The sequence below is a fragment of the Tenrec ecaudatus genome, chromosome 14 (assembly GCF_050624435.1).
Source record: "Tenrec ecaudatus isolate mTenEca1 chromosome 14, mTenEca1.hap1, whole genome shotgun sequence".
Classification (NCBI taxonomy): Eukaryota; Metazoa; Chordata; class Mammalia; order Afrosoricida; family Tenrecidae; genus Tenrec; species Tenrec ecaudatus.
In genome coordinates this window covers 115070023-115090971 of record NC_134543.1, presented here as the reverse complement: position 1 = coordinate 115090971, position 20949 = coordinate 115070023, and the positions used below count along the sequence as shown (strand labels likewise).

The 20949-nt window shown below is 38.2% G+C and overlaps 1 protein-coding gene across 1 annotated transcript in view; it reads left to right on the top strand.

The window, feature by feature from the left end:
* Positions 1-20949, top strand: part of WDR72 (WD repeat domain 72) — a 250223-nt gene that overhangs the window by 143267 nt on the left and 86007 nt on the right. The window contains exon 17 of the mRNA XM_075531694.1: positions 11257-11458. Coding sequence (XP_075387809.1) covers positions 11257-11458 — 202 coding nt within the window. The remainder of the gene's footprint in view (positions 1-11256; positions 11459-20949) is intronic.

Genomic DNA, 20949 nt, shown 5'->3' with positions numbered 1-20949 from the left:
TAACTTCTTCGCTTTCTCTTCTCTCGGATGTAGTCCTTTTGATTTCTGTGTATTCTATCTGCAGAAGTCCATGTGTACAGCTACCTTTTGTGGTTGAAAAAATCTTCATTTCTATCACCAAGATCATAATTTCCAATTACTGTTCCTTCTTCTTTGTTTCTAAGTTTTATATTCTAATCACCAATAAGTTCAATGTTTTTAAATAAACACGTATGTCACAAAAGAATCCAATTCCATTTCAGTTTTACCTTTTCTCCCTTTCTTGCTATTCAGACCATTTTTTACATCTAATAGGTTAGGAATGTGGAGAGTTTTTAAAACTGTGATACTTATCTCTCAAAAAAACTTTAATTTTTAATTTATATTTATTTATATGTAATCTAAAATTTCCCTTTTGTTTGCAGAATATAATACTTACAAAGAAAAGCATACTCTATGTAATTACTGCCGATCAAATACAATAAAATCAGTAACAGCATCCCAATACATATCCCCTATATGTGGGGATTGTTTTTCCCTTTCCCACCTGTTTCTTCCCTCCATTGTTTCCTGTTCCTTCCATCTCTTTCTATCCCCTTACCTCCCCCAACCTGGCCTCTTCATAGTATTTAAATTTTGATTCTTTGGTGTGAGAACTATTTTTTTCTTTATTTTCCTTTATAATCGCGATGTCATGAAATATTTATCTTTATGAGATTGACTAACTTTCTTTAGTGTAATGGTCTATAAGTTTTTTCATGCCATAATGTGTTAACAGACTCAATATTGTTTTATAAAGTTGTATAATATTTCATTGCATGAAAGTACCATGATTTCTTTAACATTTCCTCTATGGTCAAAGTTTCTGTTTGTTTCCATCTTTTTGCTATTATAAATATTACTGCAATAAACATCAAAACACATAGGCCAGTTCATGTTTTGCTCTTTATTTCTTTAGGGTACATACCAGGTAGAGAGATTGCAAGGTATTTGTATTGGCATTTGTTTATGGAAGTGTCATAAAGCCTCCCACAGTGATTGTATGACCCTCCAATTCCACTGGCAATGTCTGAGTGCTCAAATCCTTCCCCGTCTGCCCTACCACTTATTACTTTCTGATTTAAAAAATTTCACTAAGAATGTCAGTATGATGTGATATCTCTTTGTTGTTTTAATTTGTACTGAATAATGCATAATTAGTTATGCAGAATAAATACAAACATTTCTTCATATGATTATTGGCCACTTGGATGTCATCTTTAGTCAATTCTCTGTTCATGTACAGTACCCATTTTTTATTGGGTTAATGTAATTTTTTTATTAAAGTGTTGTAATTTTCTACAGATTTTTTTACACTAGCCCTTTAGGTGATGTAGTATTGCTATTTCCCCCACAATTTATGGACTCCTTTAAAGTTCTTTTGAAGAAGTCTTTTTATGTACATAGATATCATATTTTCAGAAGGTCCCACCCCTCTATTTTGTTTTCTATAATTTGGGTATTTTTCACTGTGTTTGGTAGTATATTTATGCCTTGCATTAGGCCCTAAAGTTTGTTTCTATTTCTTCACTGATTGTCTTTATGGTTCGAGGGTTTATGTTAGCTCTCTATTCCACCCTGAGTTTGTTTTGCTCATGGTGTTAGGTATGAGTTGGGTTTCATTCTTTTACAGGTAGAGATACATTTTTCCAGTACCATTTATTGAAAAAGTGATATCTTCCCTAATCTCTTCTCTAATTAATGTGCTTTTGTCCTTTAACAAAATAGTCTACAGCTACTTAGTTGTATTTCTGGGTTCTCAATTTTAATCCACTAGTCTTCGTGTCCATCATTATACTAATTCCAAGCTATTTTGATTACCATGTATCAATGCCCATTGATTGTATGTTTGGTCAATTGCAGACTGAAGAAGCAGATAGAATTATTCCAGTTCTACATCACTACCTTTAGTGTTTGGTGTGTAAACTTATATTGATCTGATTTCCTTGTATGCAGGTAGATATTATTCTGTTACAGGTAGCTTTGTACTTCAACATTGATCTTGAAATGTTCCTTTTGAAGATGAATGTGACTTCATTCCTCTTGAATGTGTCATTCCAGACATATTGAACTATATGATTTTCTAATTCAAAATGGCCAATGTCAATCTATTTCATCTCACTAAGACCTAGAATATTGGCCTTTATTCCTTCCATTTCATTCTCGACAACTTCCAGTTTTCCTGGAGTCCTTCTTCATGAATTCCAAATTCCAACTATTAATGCTTGCAGCTGTTTCTTCTCCTTTTGACTCATGTTCCATCAGCAAACGAACCTCCCAAAGGCTTTAACTTCCTCAGGCCTTCCTCCATCCACATCATTACTTTGAGAAGGCAGCCCTTCTTCAGCCATATCCTTTCCAACCCAGGAGGCTTATCTTCTGGCACGATCACCAGAACAACATTCTACTTCGATTCATGAAGTTTTCCATAGCTGGCAATTTTTTGATGCTTTCTGTAAGGTTAGCAGTGGCTAATTCTTGAGAGGCAGACTGCATATTCCTTCTTTATAGTCTGTTCTTCATAGGGAAGGCTCTGCAGAAACCTGTTCACTTTGGGCAACCTTGCTGTATTTGATATACCAGTGACAGCGTTTCCACTATCTCAGCAACACACCAACCACCAACACACCAACCACCCCAGTGTGACACACTGACAGACCAGTGGTGATTCTGACTTAGGGCGACTCTCCATAGGACTTCTGAGGCTGTAACTCTCTATGGGAGCTGATAGCCTCAACTTTCTGCTGACAAGCAGCAGGAGGTGGGTTTGAACTGGCAACTGTGCAGTTAGTAGCCTATTTGCTTGACAAAATGAAAAAAAAAGGTAAATCATAATAAACATTCTGCAGAGGTGGACATCATAAAGTAAACTACAAAGGTAAACCCCGTGAAAGGTAAACCGCACTCATGACTGGCCTGTTTTCTATTTTTTTAATGTACATCTTATTGTGTTATGTGTTACATCAAATCGTAGTGCATAGTTTGCTGATATTGTCATTTTTTAATTTTCCCTTGAGGATGTTCAGATTTAATGTTCAGAACACTGCTGTGTAAGTAAAAGACTTGGTCTGCAATGAAGTTGGCGTCAAGGCTGGGGGTTGTAATTAATAGAAAGTTAGAGAGTAATCAACTCCAGGGACATACCACAATTGAACTGTGTACAGGCTCAGCAGCTGTCACAACTCCAGCTTCCTTCCATCATGGTATAACAGGTCTATAAGCACTGGGCTGCTAACCACAGAGTCAGCAGTTCAAACCCACCAGTGACTCCTCAAGATCATATTCCGCATTTGTACCATAAAGACATCAGCTGTTCATTCAAAGCAAGATCTTCAACATATATCAGAACCAAGTAGCAATGGATTACATATATACAGTTAGAATGGATCCAAAACCATGTTCCTACTGAGCTCCTACCTCCCTGCTCACTGAACGGTTGGAAGTTTCAATCCACCAACAGGTGTCTCAGAAGAAAAGTCTGGCTACTTACTTAGAAAAAAAATCGACCACTGACAACCCAGTTGAGCACCGTTCTGTTTGGACGCACATGAGATTGCCGCAAGTCAGTGAGGGAGGTCAACACAAGTCCCTGGAGAACTTTCCCTCTGTTTGAACTCATCTCCATCACCCTCACCAATTCCCACCCCAATAGAACCAGGGTGGCTTTCCTTCTATTTCTAGAACACAGAGAATTGATTTTTCACCTCAGAACCGTAATACATCCTCCTTGTAGAGCTGCCTTTATCCCATGGATCAAGTCTTTCCTTAAACAGTACCTCCTCAGAGAATTCCCTGACCACTCCATCTACTACCACCAAATCTGCCCCACACCATTGTTCCATTCATCATCACGGTGCACCTGGTTCTGTTTTATTTGTTGCACTTTCTTTTAATCAACATTCTATTATTAGTATTTTTGGCTGCTTATTTTCTGTCTTCTGACTCATAGACAAGCTTCATGAGCAACAAGACCTTATCTGACTTGTCCGCTTCAACTTCACCCAGAAAAGCAGTAGTGATCATAGCCATTAAATAAATATTTAATGAATAAATAGTTGTGCAGATTCTCCATAGTGATTAAACTAAACCTTAACAGGTGTTGAATTTACCAGTGTATCAGGAGTTACCTTCAAGAAGGCTGGCTATTGACGGAAAACAAATAGTAATAAAGAAATTTCTCAGTGAGAAAAAGGAAAAGGATATATATAGTAGAACAGTTATGCTGAATTGCTCTAATCTAAATATCCTTTCTTGTTCCTTTGACCCTCAAATACATTTTAATGTAGCTTGGGCATTTTTGGACTAATGGACCTTGAAGGCTCTCTGAGTCTATGACCTTGTGTGAAATGCTGGCAACAGAGCGCATTATGCCCAGAGTGCTTATTACTCGCTCTTCAGGAAGTCGGAGCTGCAAAGTCCTCTAATCTCAGCCACTAATTTGATCACTGACTGGGACGGGAAGGGAGATTTAACTTGTTGAGTACTGACTTTAACGGGTAAACTGGACAGGTTCTTTGGGCCTGAAGGACAAGAGAGACTCGTGCAAGAATCCATTTAGCTATTTCATTAGCTCTACATTATTGTCATGAAACGCTTGGTAAGATGATTTGCATCTCCTTTGTATGCATTTGAGGATCACCAGGGAGGTGGTCATGAAGAAGACCGGGTGGTATAATGGGTTAAGTAAGCACTGAGCTGCTAATGGAGCAGACTACTCTACAGGAGAAAGATGAAATTGTTTATTGTTGTGAAGATTCCCGGTCTCAGAAACCCTATGAAGCAGTGCTACTCTGCCCCGTCGTCTCACTGTGAGTTGCAATCAGCTCTGTGGTAGTGGGTTTAGATGATAGCAAAGGAGTCCTGACAGAGCAATAGACACAGTGCCAGGCTGCACTAGACCTTTACGCTCCAGAGACACCCAGAAACCTTAAGCTTCTCATAAGGTCTGGAATTCAAATTCACCAGTTGCTCCACCGGTAAAATATGAGGTTGCCTGTTACCAGAAAGGTTCCAGCCTTGTAAATCCTGTAAGAAAGCTCTACTCTGTCCTATAACTTAGAAAACCACTTCCATCCGGTTGATGCTGATTCAGATGGACCCTGTAGGGTCCTGATAATTCAGAGTCCATTTGATTGCAATGGGTTTCGCTTGTCAGGTGAAGATCCCTGTCGGTGCAGGTTAGAACTGGACTGCTAACCCGAAGGTGGGTGGGTCAAACCCACCAGTCCTACTAGGGGAGAACGGTGCGGGGTTCTGTTTTGGTAAAGATCGACAATCTTGGAAACCCCCTGGGTAGTTTAACTCTTTCCTTTAGGGTTTCTATGAGTCAGACTCAGACTTGAGGTTTGGCGTTTAGATAATAATGGAACCCAGGTGGAGTATATGGCTAAGCTTGGCAGGTTAAACTGCCACTCCATTCCCCCACCCCCAACAGACTCCTTGGAAGACAGGCCCAGATGATGTGCTTCGGAAAGATCACAAGCTTAACATCTCTGTGAAGCAGCTCTAGCTCCTCTCAGCACACACGGTAAAAATCCACTCAGTGGTAACTCACAACACGGGGCTCATATAATGCTCTTACAAAACATATCCACATCCAACTTCAGAAACATCAGAGTAGGTGAGTTAGCTTCGGGGGAGTTTAGGGAAGTTTGTATAGATCTCTCTTTTACCTCCCACCTATGAATCAGACACCATAGACAAATGAAACCAAAGAAAGAGAGAAAAGGAGAAAGGGAGAAAGCAAGCAAGAAAGATTTGGAAGCAACTGCACTTTGAGAATCCTGTGGACTTAGCAATGTTAACAGCCGTGAATGTAAATCCTAGTATCCTGGTTAGGGGGGGGGGGGTGGAGAAATGCTGGGGCGATACTGCAAAGAGGTGAAAGCCTGAATGCTGTAGACTCTTGGGGAAGTGCTTTGATACCAGAGCACTGGATAAGGAAAGGACAGTTCATGGGGTTTTCTTTGTGGCTTCATGATGCACTCTCTTTTTTTATCGTGCTTAACTCTTCTCAAGTGAGGGTGGAAAGCTTCAACAATATTAGCTTGCCCGTGATCCAGAATTCTGTCTCGTTCTTTTCAGCCGCTGGATTTATAAGCACTGTTCTGAATTATTGAACACTCCCTCATTAAAGGATGTCATGATTTGTGCACCTATATCTTCAGAAAAATTTATTCATATGCGATTGGAAGACAATTTATAGACATAAGACTTTTAATTCTAGCTCATTATTAAAATCTCAGTTATATAAAATACTGACTAAAATTTCTTTATACTTTATTGGAGAAAATTCTCTCTACTAACTACTTGCAAAGTGTATGTACTATATTTACATACAGGGTGAATCAAATATTTATGAGTACAAGTTACCAATAAATGGTATAGTTCCACAGCTTACATTTTAAAAGTGTGCAGAATCTACTTTAGTCCCATTTGCTTGTATTTGTGCCCACTGTGTGCCAGATGCTATGGTGACATTATCACATGCTTATAAGAAGCACCATTTATCTGCATTTTAAACTGAGTCTAACTTGCAGTTGGAGTTTGTTTCCAAACTGGATATGAGCAATTTGTATTAACTTTGTGGACTTATTATTGGGGGCTCAGAGAGTGCCTTGTTCATTATTTTCAATATTTTTTACATTGTTTTTGTTCCTCTTGTTTCAATGATACGGTTTCTTATTATTCATGTCATATTTTTGTAGTAACAAAGATATCAAAAATTAAAAATTTAACATTTAAAAATGTGAACTTGTAGAATGCAAATCTAATGATTAGAAATGTTAAGTGGAATGGTATCACTCCTTATATATCTTTATGAAAGAATTATGATCCAAGTTGTCATAGAGTATTATAGCTAGTGAGATAGCAGACAGTATAAGTTAGAATTGTGGGCAATCCTCAGCAGTGATAATCTTACCAGTGAAAGATAATCAAGAATTCATTCTCAAGATTGTGGACATATGATGGGTTCCAAGTATACCCAGTACTCTTGTTACTCTTGTCATTTATAGATATAAATAGATGAAAGTAACCCTCTGGGTTTTTTTATTTAATTCCTCAGGATCAAAGATTAGTTAGTGAAGAAGACAGGGCATCCTGGAGAATCAGCACGGCTTCTCAAAGGCTTTACTCAGGCCTTCTCATTTCTCTTCTGGACTTTTTCTACAAGATTGTCTTTCTAACATATTTGTCCACATTTTGAAAACACATCCATTGAATATAATATGTGACAAAGTTACAATGAGATAAATTCTGGTTATACAAAGTAAGCTCTCATGAATAATTAAAACCGCATATGTTAAATGGAAAGAACTAAAAAATTAAAGCATGGTTGCACTATTGAAAGATTCTGTGGGAGAAATATTAAATGATGCAGTGACCATTAAAAGAAGCTGGAAAGAATATACCAAGTCATTGTATTGAAAAGAAGTTTGCGGCATTCACCATTTCAGGAAGTAGCATATGAACAAGAACCGATGGTGCTGAAGGTGGACGTTTAAGCTGCACTGAAAAACACTAGCCAAAGTCAAGGCTACAGGAAGTGATGGAATGCCAACTGAGATATCTCAACAAGCTGATGAAGCACTGGAAGCGCTTACTCTTCTGTGCCAGGAAATTTGGAAGACAACTATTTGGCTAACTGACTGGAATAAATCCATATTGTATCCATTCCAAAGAAAGGTGGTCAAGCAGAATGCTCAATATTACTGTTATCACATTCAAGTAAAATTTAGTGTAAGTTCATTCAGCAAAGTTTACAGTAGTGTATTGACCGCAATCAGCTGCCAGAGGTTCAGGCCAGATTCAGAAGAGGAAGTGGAACAAGAGATGTCATTGCTGATGTCAGCTGGATCAAAGCAGAGAATGTAATTGGATTCTAGAACATTCCATTGTGCTCTTGCAGAATTTGTACATGGATCAAGAGACGGTTATTCAAACAAAAGAAGGAAACACTGTATGGTTTAAAATCAGGAAATGTGCAGCAACGTTCTGTCTTTTCACCATACTTATTCAATCTATATGCTGAACAAATAATAAGAGAAACTGGCTTATATGAAGTTGAATGGGGCATCAGGTTTGGAGGGAGGCTTACTGACAAGCTGCAATATGCAGATGACAGAATCTTGCTTGATGAAAGAGAGGAAGACTTGAAGCACTTGCTGATAAAGATCAAGGATTACAGCCTTCATTATGGATTATGACTCAATGTAAAGAGGACCAGAATCTTCACGGGTGGACTAATAGATAACATCATGATCAATGGAGAAAAGCTTGAAGTTGTCAAGAATTTTGTCTTGCTTGCATCCATAATCAATGCTCAGGGAAGCAGAGGTCAAGAGCTCACAGGGCATGCTGCTTTAGGTAAGTCTGCTGCACAAGAACTCTTTAGAGAATCAAAAAGCAAGGAATTTACTTTGAGAACTAAAGTGCACCTGACCCAAATCATGGTTATATCCCTTGCCTTATATGCATGTGAAATTCAGACATTGAATAAGGAAAACTGAAAAAGAATGGATGCACTTCAATGTGGGTGCTGTAGAAGGATATTGAATGTACAATGACCTGCCAACAGGACAGACCTCTCCATCTTGGAAGACCTATGGCCAGAGTGCCATGTGGAGTGGAGAATGGCGGAGCTTCATCTTACAGACTTGGGACATGTGGTCAGGAAAGGCCAGTCCCCGGAGAAGGACATCATGTTTGACCTAGGAGAGAGGTAGCATAGCAAAGAAAGGTCCCTCATGAGACGGATTGACACAGTGGGCATCAACGGGTTCCACCATAGGAACAAGTGGCAGGATGGCTCAGGACCAGGCAGCGGCTCATGCAGTGGTACACAGGGTTGCTGTGGGTTGGAACGGACTCGGTGGTACCCAGCAACAGCACCCGGTACTTTTTGTAGGCTTACGTTTATGCAACTGTAAAATCCCATCCTTCATCACCTCTTTCCACCATCTAGCAAGACATTTCAGTGTGAACTCCATAAGACTGGTGATAATCAGTCACCAGGAGGCTGCTCTGATACTCTCGGATATCTTCCCGGGTTTCAATATTGAGGCATCATTCCTTTGGCTCCAATCGTTTACAGAACTCCTGTCAGTACAGGTGTTTACTGACACCTGTCTTGGTGTCACTGGGTCCTAAAGGCCACATGTGAAACCGTGGCATAAAGAAAGAGATTTATTAGCCATTTAGATGCTTAACTGCTCTGCTTTTGACCACAGCATCTTGAGATCTCTAGACATTTTGGGAGCAGACTGGGCATCATAGGAAGAGCAGTAGCAAATCGTGAATATGGAATCACTTGACAATTGGAAGGTGTCAGATAGAGAAAGCAATAGACATGGAGTGTGGCATATGAGACCTGTTACCCAGAGAGAGGTGATGGAAATATGTCCCATGTTTGCCTCGATCAGAGCTACCCTTCATGGTCTCACGGATTCAGTTCTAGACTTTCTTAGATCCTGTCTTCCTCCTGTACCTTGCCTTACCTTTATGTCAGGAGGAAGCCTGGGAAAAGAGCTACTAGTTTTCACTGAAGGGTGAGGGGAAAATATCAAGTACAAGACAAGGTACAGGGGTTAGAAGGCCTGCCAATCAAAGCCTTGGGATGTCATGTCCCAGATTCCTCATTTTCAAAATGAAAATATTGGATTAGGTCCTTTGTGGCAAGCATCTCCCCTTTCCTCAACCCAACCAAAGACCCTCGGTTGGGTATTTACAACTAGGAGGCATTATTTTCAATATATAAGCAATATGAATCCATTCCTCAATCTTTTAAATTATAAAATTTAGTTTAAATTCATTTTGTGTGTGTTGTGTTGGTTCTTTGGTTTGTTTTTGACCCACTAGTACATTTGATCTAGACAGGGCTTAGAGAGCTAAACCAATCTTTAAAAGCTAAATGATTATATTTTAAATAGTTTTCTTTATCTTCTTGTGAAATTCAAAATAGCTTAGTTTACTGATAATGATATAACCAAAATGGAATGTGGATATATATAAACCTTACATATATGCGTGGATTTTGCGCTTTCACTTAATCACAACTAATCACACTCAGTTCTTATGATGTGATCCTGTTTAATATTTACCCTCATGAAGGAATCACAGAAGATATGGGTGCTATAGTAAAGTGTAGTGAATAAACCAGATGATGCCTGGGTATCAGAAAGAATGTGTCTGAAGATCTTAAAGCAAGTAGCCCTCTAAGCGAAGTACATACCAGCCTGCGTGATCCAAGAATGGTAAATAATAAAATCTAAGTTCAGAGGAGAGGATTGTATTAGAGTTCAAATTCTGGACATCCTGTTTGCAGAAAGTTAAAGATAACAGCAAAAACCCAAAATCCATTTACAGTGTTCCCCTAGGCAATTAAGTCTCCATTGAGTTCCCTAGGACCATTCACCAGGGATATAAATACTTTGTATTTATACTAAACTCACGGTCATCCAGTCAGTGTGGACGCACAGAGACCCTAAAGTCAGGGTAGGACTGTCCTTGTGAGTCCCTGAGACTTACATTTTTACAGGAATAAAAAGTGTCATCTGTATCCATATGGAAAAACTGGTGGTTTTGAACTGCTGACTTTGGGTGTAGCAGTCTGTCTTGTAACCACTAAGCAACCAAGCTGATCTTATAACACTTTTTTTCTGTTTTGACCCATTTTTAGTTTGTTCATTTTTATTATTTTCTGCTTTCTTTTGGAATGAAGTTTCTCTTTGTTTTATTTTTTTATCATTGGTTTTTTAATGATTTTCTTTGTATGAAATTCCAGATAGAAAAATCTATAGATACAGTAATGACTTTAATAGTTCCTTGGGGTTATGGCAGGGGAGGTTGGAGGAAAATGAAAAGTGAATCATAATGAGTACAAAAATGAAGAAAATGTTCTCACATTGATTGCGATGGCGGTTCACATTTCCTTTCACTATATTCAGATAGATCATTGATTTGTGTGGTATGTGACTTATATAAAGTCAATGTAAGTCGATAAAACTTATATGTCAATAAAACTGGTACGATAAATAAAATGGCTTAGTTGAGAGAAAAGAATGAGAGCTTTCTACTTTTTTAGAATCTCTGTGTTTCTATTGTTTTAGAGAATTCTAAGGAAGCAGAATAATATAGTATCTTTAAATATGTTCTTATAAAATTATAGACTTTGAATTTCGGTCAAGACCCCCCACATATTGGTAATAATATTTTAAAAATCATTTTCAAATGTCACAGGTAATGGAAGCAATCCAAGCTGTTCTCTTGGCAGAAGTTCAACAGCACCTGAAGGCCTTGAGAAAGGTACCTGTCATCCTGCAGCCAATGTCCACAGCAGAGAAAGAAACGTGTGAGATGATGCCGGCCTCGCCAACGAAGGACCGGCCTGAGCCGCTAGATTTACAGCGCATTACAAGCCTTGCAAGCAAACCTCTGCAGAGTAAGTGCAAAATGTATCAGTATGCTCTTCCTGCAGAACTCCTTCTACTCTTTAGAACAGATTGAGTATGTGAGTTCACAATGCATTCATTTTAAAAGACACCACGTCATGGTTCTTGTCTAACAAACTCTCTCAATTATATATTATTATTGTCAAGTTCTTAAGGAACAACAAATGTTTTTAAAATCAATAAGCATTTTCTAGAAGAAAAACTTATTGAAACCCTTTATAAAAAAGACAACTGTATTTCTTCTCTCTTTGTAAAATGTTTATTTTTCTTATCATTTACTATTTTCCTATTTTCATTTTTTTAAATCAGTTTGGGCTATGTCATAGTCAGTACACCTACCTATATAGGAAGGCACAGGAGGCATGCCCGAGGAGAGAGCAGAGGGACCAACAGTCTTGAGGAGTACTGGGAGTTGAGGGTGGTGGGGGAAGGGGCAGTGAGCTGGCTCTGTCATGGACAGGGGAACAACTGGGGTGTTGGAGTCAATAACAAAGAGGAGATAGGGATCCGAGGTGGGTAGGGGGTTGGAGGTGTCAGAGCAATAGCAAACTAACTAAGAGGTGGTACCAAGAGGCAGAAATAAGGGTAAAGTGGCAGTGGAGCAGAAGGAAGGTAAAAGGAAACAGAGGAAGGACCAAGGAAGCAAAGCAATGGATAGAAGTATAAACATAGTGGTGTACATATGTAAATACATTATTCCACAGAATAGAGGTATTGGCCCATGTACATATATTTATATGGCAGTACACTGAAGTAGGGGATGGACTTTGGGCCTCTGCTCATACCCTCACCCAATACAAGAACTCTTTATTCTAACTAATTGGCAGTCTGAGATGTTCACCCTCATGACACAATCCCTGACAAAACAGGTGCATAAGCAAATGTGGTGAAGAAGGCAGATGATGCCTAGCTATTAAATGATGTAGTGTCTATGGTCTTAAAGGCTTGAAGTTACCCAAGCCACCATTCAGCAGTGAAGCAACAAGTCCACATGGAAGAAGCACACCACTGGTGTGATCATGAGGAGTCATAGGGAACAGATAATAGGCATCAGTAGACACATAACAAACAAAAACATATTGTTGAGAATTAGGAGGACTGGAGCAGAGATCTAAAGCTCACCTGTAGACAGTGGAACAATTCCCCCACAGAGGGGCCACAGGGAAGGGATGAGTCACCAGGGTGCAGTAAAGCATCGATGAGACACACTATACTCCTCTGGTTCCCTGAGGCTTCCTCACCCCCCACTACCATGACCCCAGTGCTGCTTCCCAAGTCAGACTAGACTGGCACATGTGTACTGGTCTAGAACAGATGGGAGCTCATGACACCCAGAATCCAGGAACAGGCGTGGGAATAGTGATACCAGAGGGGTAGGGGGCAAAGGGGGACAGGAAGGGAGAAAGGGGGAACTGGTCCAAATGATCAACACATAACCATACACCCCTCTACAGGGGGAAGAACAACTGAAAACATGGGGGGAAGGGAGACAACAGCTGGTGTGAGAGATGAAATAATAACAATGTACAATCTATCAGGGAGTTAGGAGGGTTGGAGAGGAGGAGAGGGGAAGAAGAGGTGATACCAAGGGCTCAATAGAAAGTAAGTGTCTAGAGAAGAATGATGGCAACACATGTACAAACATGCCTGAGCTAATTCATGTATGGATTGTCATAAGAATTGTATGAGCCCCCAATAAAATGATTAGAAAAAGACAACTGCTTACTAATGTAAATGATTAACAATAATAGTTCACTGCGATGTATATTACTGATAATCCCACGACCATCACCATGGCCTTGGAGATGATGGGTCCTAATTTTTTTTGTCATTTTCTACTTTAATAATAACTACGAGTCAAATTTTCTGTAGTAGAATAAGAATAGTAAGACAAAAAAGAACTGATTTTATATTTAGGCCACATAACTTTATAACAAATTTTATCACTGGAATTTCATAATTATAATGTTTGTAGTTTATAGATAGCAAGTAAATATATGTTTTTGCCTTAATTATATTCATTTTAAAGCCTACTTAGTTGTGATTTCTGAAAAGGTGAAGCAATAATTAATTTTCAATCTCAGTGAGTTTTTTAGGAATAAACCACTTTTATCATATGAGTGAAGGAGCATTTTCATCAGAGGTGTTATACACTTACATAATGTGGCTGAAAAGTGACATGATATTGCAACTCCCAAAATTTTTTGTTTAAGTTTTGGTATCTCAGAGAAATGTTACTATAGGTAAATTGTTAAATCTCAGAACAAGTGCCATTCTTGGAAATATGATATAATATTTTCGTAGTTTTACAAGACAACTGAATGGGGAAAAAACTAGCATTTGGCCTATTCAATAAAAGCCAATGATACAAACAGGTAGAATATTTTCTAATACAAGGAAAGCCTGTAGTAATAATAAATCTAATAAATAAGTTGAAGAAGCTAAGTGTTCATTTTAGGCCTTTTGGTTTATTGTTGTTTTGTACATAGGTTTGCTTTAATTACTGGGAGATTCATTTTTGTGATGACTGCTATTAAAAATTTTTAAATTATATCACACTATTGGAGATATTTCATACTTTTCAAGCAAGAAATGGAAGAAAAATTTTAGAGTTAATTTTCAAATGATTACATTCTCCTATCCATTATCATTGATGGTACTTCTTCCCATTCATCATGTATCAGGTCTCATCAGATGGCTTTAGTGAGCCTCATTTATAATCTTGAGTCTACCTTAATTAGCTCTAATTTGTTGGTAATGAATTCTTGGTGGGATACCATGATAAAATTTTATAGCAGTTTGGCTATTGCACCACTTACCAGTATTTGAAATTTTACTAGATTGTTTCCATGTAGTTCTGTCACTAGGTCATTTTTGGGTGTAAAAACTGTTCATACTATGAAATCTAGCCTTTATTTTCACTAAGCAAATGCATGTTTTCACATTGGTCCTATTTTCTGATAAATTGTTGAATCTATCCTCTGCCAATAGTGCTAGAAATTTGATGGTTAATTTTTTTATTAAAAACTTAAATATCAAACCATTGAACCTTATGTTGAAGTTGACAAATTTAATTGTGAATATTTTATTTGAAAGAATAGGAGCATATTTATGAAATGCAGAGTATATGATTTCTTCAGAAGTACCGCTTGAAAAAGTATTAAATGTAGGTAAATTAAGTGGGATTTAAGTAGGAAGCACAAAACACACATTGAAAAGGAAAATATCCAAACATGTTATATTGAGTATAAATATTATCTATTTTGCCTCCTGAGAAAGTATTTAGTTTCAAACTATTCAGAGGAACTTCATAAAATTACAGCAAATCCTTTTGTATGTGGTAATTGATTTGGAAAAAAAGCTTTTTAATTTATTTCAAATGTTCAGAGATGAAGGAATCAGATAATAGTAGAAATACGTTTCAGTGATTCAGCTATACTTAGCCTCAGTGACATTACCATTTCTATGATTTTATCATTTTATGATAAAATGGAGGTATATAATAATCAAGTCCTTACTCATTTGTCTTCTGTGAACTGCTTCCCCGACTCCCTAATTTCTCTCCCCCCTACTCCCTTGTCTTCTTGATTATGTGTCTCACTTGTAAATCATTTGCAAAGGTATGTGAGCTCTGTGGTGAGAATGGTGATACCAGAAGGTGGAGGGAAGGTGGGGTAAAAAGGGGGAACCAATTATAAGGATCTGCATGTGACCTCCTCTCTGGGGGACAGACAATAGAAAAGTGAGTGACGGGAGACATCAGACAGTATAAGACATGACAAAATAATAATAATTTATAAATTATTAAGGGTTCATGAAGGAGGTGGGAGCTGGGAGGAGGGGGAAAATGATGAGCTGATACCATTGGCTTACATGGAAAGCAAATATTTTGAGAATGATGAGAGAAGTGAATGTACAAAGGTGCTTGACACAATGGATGGATGTATGGATTGTGATGAGTTGTATGTGCCCCACTAAAATGATTTTTTAAAATTAAAAGTTACAACTGAATTATTTCCTAAAAAAAACAAAACTTCTTTCATACAAGGGATAGACCACGCAAGGCACTTGGCTGTATGGACCATAATAAACTGTGCATAATTTTGAGAGGAACGGGAATTACAGAACAATTCCGTGTGCTCATGAGGAACTTGTACATGGATCAAGAGGCAATGGTATGAAGAGAATAAGAGAAAACTGCAGTTAAAAGCAGGAAGGGTATGTTTAAGGATTGTATCCTCGGACCATATTAGTTAAAACTATCTGCTGAGCAAATACTCAGAGGAGCTGGTTTATATGAAGAAGACTGTGGCATCAGAATTGACAGAAAGCCTATTAGCCTGTGATATGCAGATGATATAATCTTGCTTGCTGAACGTGAGGCAAACTTGAAGCACTTGCTGATGAAGATCAAGCATTACAGCCTTCAGTGTGGATTATGACCTAATGTACTGAAGACCCAAATCCTCACAGCTGAACCAATAGTTAACATCATGTTCAATGGATAAAGTCTTTGCGTTTTCAAGGATTTGCCTTGCTTGGATCCACAATCAATGCTCACGGAGACAGCAGTCAAGAGGTCAAAAGGCATGTTGCCTTGGGTAAATCTGCTACACAAGATCTCCTCTGAGTATCAAAAAGCAAGTGCTACAAAGAGGATGTTCCATCGCCTCTTATGCATGTGAAAGTTGAACGTTGAATAAGGATATAGGATGAATAAGTAATCAAAACAATAGATCCATTTGAATGGTGTTGCTAACGTTGAAGACTGGAAGTGCTGTGGACTGCTGAAAGGACAAACAAATCTGTCTTGGAAGAAGTACGGCCAGAGTGCTCCTTGGAGGCAAGGATGGCAAGACTTTGTCTTACCTACTTTGGACATGTTGTTAGGAGACAGCAGCCCCTGTAGAAGGACACCATGCTCGGTAAGGTGAAGGGGCTGTGAAAAAGGAAGGCCCTACATGAGATGAATTGACTCCGTGATTGTAACAATGGACTCAGGCATGGCAACCATTGGATGAGGATGAGGATGGTGGAGGCATGACATTGTGTCATTGTTATGGGTTGGAACCTACCTACTTGATGGCACCTAGTAACAACAGGGTTGAGTATGTATGATTTACTAGCATTATGATGTTACAACAGTCATGGTTCCCAAGGAAATAGTAACAATGATAACAATCATGATAACTGATCATTGACTACATATACTCCGGTACTAACATGTGTCAGGCTTGTATAATTTCATCATATTTATGGTCTGTATGCTCACTAAATTTGAGAAATTGGACTGAATGAAGTAGTATGAAGAATCAGGACTGAAGGACTCCCTGAGACTTACTAACTACTTGTGAGATACAAACGACACAACTTTGCTTGCTGAAGTCTCCAGCTTGCAATAGGGATTACATCTTAACATAAACTAAATAAAAATCCTCAAAACAGGACAATAAATAACAATCATTAAGCATCGACTTCATCAAAGATCTCTGTAAAGCATTCAAAATAAAATATGTCACTGTAAAGACTTGCATGAACCTGACTCAAGCCATGGAGTTTTCAATCATATCTTATGCATGTAAAAGCTGGACAATGAGTATGTAAGTGCAAAGAATAACCGATATCTCTGAGTTATGATATTGGTAAAGAATATGAAATGTCCATGGGTTGCCAGAAGAACTTCTGTATTGGGAGAGGTATAGTGAAATGCTTCTCAGTAAAGAGGGTGCAGAAACTTCATCTTTTGAGGGAGTGCCCAAAGAAAGCCAGGGGAAAGCTCCGCTGGGCAGAGCCTTCATAGTATGCATTTTTCCCACTAGGTGAGCATCTAGCAACACACTCTGGGTTAATGCACCCAGTGGCATGACCTGGGAAGGTTCTTTCTGGTCACAGTGAATAACACTGTGTAATGGTGTGTGACAAAAAATGCCTGATTTGTGGCAGACAGTAGCTGGTTTTGCCACCACAACAATACACCTGCTCATGCAGCCATCTCAGTGGGCTAGATTTTGGCAAAAACAGCATGTTTCTTTTGCCCCACATAACTTACTCACCTGACCACACTCAGTGAAACTTCTCTTTGTTTCTGCAAATGGAGAGAGACATGAAAGGACAGTGATTTGAGGATGTAGACTGGGCAAAGAAAGAAATAAGGGAGGTGCTATCAGCCATCCAAACAGATGAGTTTGAAAAATATTTCCAAGAATGGAATCCTGGATTTGACAGATGTATTAAGTGGAGTGGAGTGGAGTGCACTTTAGAGATGATAGGATTGTTTTGAAGAAAAAATAACAATTAAATACATAAATTTTGAAAAAAAATTCCATTTTTCTGGGGGACCCCCTCATATGTATACTAGACTTGTTATCGGGCGAGAACAGTCCCTGGAGGAGAAAGTCATGCTTGGCAGAGTAGAGGATCAAGAAAAGAGGCTGACCTTCAACTAGACTGAGTGACTGCATGGCGCACGTGTACTCAAAGAGGGTCGGTGGTGAGGATGCTGCACGATGGAGCGGCGTTTCATTCTGCTGAACTTGGGGTTGCTAAGAGTTCCAACTGACTCTATAGCAACTAATACCACCAACAACATACTTATCCTGCCTCACTTTTTCTTTTAATCCCCATATAGTTCATGCAAATTATATGACTCCATCTCCTAAATGTATTTTTTGGGGGTAAACTATTCACAGTTGTTTTTTTCATGTCTGTGTTCACTGGAAATGAAATTTCAAAGGACAGATATATTGAACCCTCTGCGAAAGAAGAATCCCCATGACGCTGCCCAGATTTACCATGAGTAATATTTTAAATTGAAAGACTATTCATATATACTAATGTGAAAGTAATTTTTAAGTTTGGCATACTGGCTACGTTTTCTAATATATATTTCTAAAATAACTTGAACTCCTCCAGTGGTATGTATCTTGTACTTTGAGACCCACTGTCCACTATTGTCCCATTTTTGAATGAAGAACGGAGACGTAAGAGAAGTTTGGTGCCTGGTCTACAGGTACAAGCTTACTGAAAACAGGCAAGTAAATCCAGACACTGTGCTCTTAATTCAGTAAGCTACATTTTCTAAGAAGGAAATTTGTCCTAAATCAGTTTGAACTAAAAATTGAGCAATTTATTGAGTGGTTTTGCATTTTTATTCCTTTCTCATAAATCATACTTTCAATTACCAAAGGAAATGCAGAGCATTCAATCAGGTCCATCTCATAATTCATAACAAACAAAATCACCAGATTCCTTGAATTATTTGTTCATGAGATGAATCTAGAATAGATTTGGAAATTAAGTGAAATGAGAGTTGAAGCATAGTGGCTTTCAACTCTATCATTTTGTATCTTATTTATATTTTATTGTTTTTATGCGATACATTTCACAGCTTATATTTTATTTGTTAACTCAACGTTTATGTGCTAGTGTTTTATGGGAGAATGGTAAATTTTATCGAGATTTCATTTTAATAATGATTACACTGCGATCTTCCTTGAATCTTTTCAATAAGAGCTTGTAAAATTTATACTCAATATTTAAAATGATTTATTGCTTTAAAAACAGCAATTGCTTCTATTGTTCAAATGTATTTTAAAATTATTTCCCTTTGGTATTTTCTTTTCTTTTAATTTTTTTTTGCATGTTGTTTGCAACAGTGCTCTAAAATGCTCCATTAAATAAATTGGTTGAAATAGTAATGTAAATTTCATAGATAAAACTATAATTTTATTGGCTGAATTTTGAATTTCACAGTAAAGTGTGTGGTTGTGAAGATAATGCATCAAATGTGTGTATTGAAAATAATCTTTCACCATTTATATATGAGGATGGGGACATAGATCTATGTGCCTATATTTATAGGTTTAGTATTAAGGTAGAAGAAGGACATTGAGCCTCCACTCAAGTATTCCCTCAATGCAAGAATACTTCTTCTACTAAATTGGCATCTTATGATGCTCACCTTCCTGACACAATCGCTGAAGACAAAGGGGTTGAATAAGCAAATGTGGTGAAGAAAACTGATGGTGCCCGGCTATCAAAAGGTATAGCATCTGGGGTCTTAAAGGCTTGAAGGCAAACAAGCGTCCATCTATCTCAGAAGCAACAAAGCCCACATGGAAGAAGCACACCAGCCTATGTGATCACGAGGTGTGGAAGCGATCAGGTATAAGGCATCATCAGAACAAAAAAAATCTTACCATAGTGAATGAGTGGGGGAGAACCTGATGCCAAGGGCTTAAGTGGAGAGCAAATGGTTTGAGAACGATGTGGGCAATGAATGTACAAATGTGCTTTACACAATTGATGTATGTATGGATTGTGATAAGAGTTGTAAGAGTCTCTAATAAAACAATTAAAAAAGAAAGAAAATAATCTTTCATACATGTATCCTTTCCAAAGATTATCTCCATAATTAAATAATGCAAATGTGTCATTTGTTTAAAGGAAGCTGTACAATTGTCATCAATCAATTAAATAAACATATTCAATAGGAAATTTGTATAACTGTGGCAGCCATCAGTAGAAAGACCAGCCCAAGGAAGGCTTCTTCTGCATGCGAGCTCATCTGAAGGAAATCAGTGCAGTTGTGAAGTATGTGATGCATGATATAGCAGTTCACAGAAAAGACCTTCGGTAACTACATTCATTTCTAGACAATGCATATCCTTCTACCACAGTGAGACTGAGAATGCCAGTGAGCTCTTCTCCCTGACCACAGAAGTCCCATGGGCAGGGAAGATCTATGTGCTACAAATGAACAAGGACCAGAGGAGTCAGGAGAGAAACATGGTGGAAGACCGGTATTTCACAGTGCATGCTGATTTAGATGGAGGAGCATTTGAGTAGACAAATATTGGCACATATTTGAGCGAGATCTCCTACTTCCTGGGTGCAAGCTAAGCTCAGAAAAAGAAAAGATAATTTGGGAGGTCGCTATGGTAACATAGATGATGGCACCTTGGAGCTCTATTGTTTTGGCCTAGCTGGAGGTTGTGGGAAAAGGGTTCCAAATGTTATTCTCTTTAGAAGGGATAGCCATTGCCATTGGACTCAGGTCTTTTCTGACTCATAGTGATCCTATCTTTGGTTTTTGAGACTGCACATTCTCCCTGGAGCTGCAACCTCAGCTTTCTCTTGTGGAGTAGCTGAGATGTGTGAAAGGTCCCTGGACTTAGCAGTCTGATACCTCACCTAGTGTCACCAGGGATCATTTTGCTGGTGGATTTCATATTCAGAGGTAAAATAATAATGATAGACACAGGGATATTGAATGAGGGATCTCATTTCTGACATCAGAGGGATCTTGATTGAAAGCAGAGAAATTCAATCTTTACTGTGTTGTATTGATGTTGGAAAGGCATTCAACTGCATGGCTAATAACAAACTATGGATAACCTTTTGAAAAATGTGAATTCCAAAACACTTCATTATGCTCATGTGGATGCTCTAAATAGTCCAAGAGGCAGTCATTCAAAGCCTA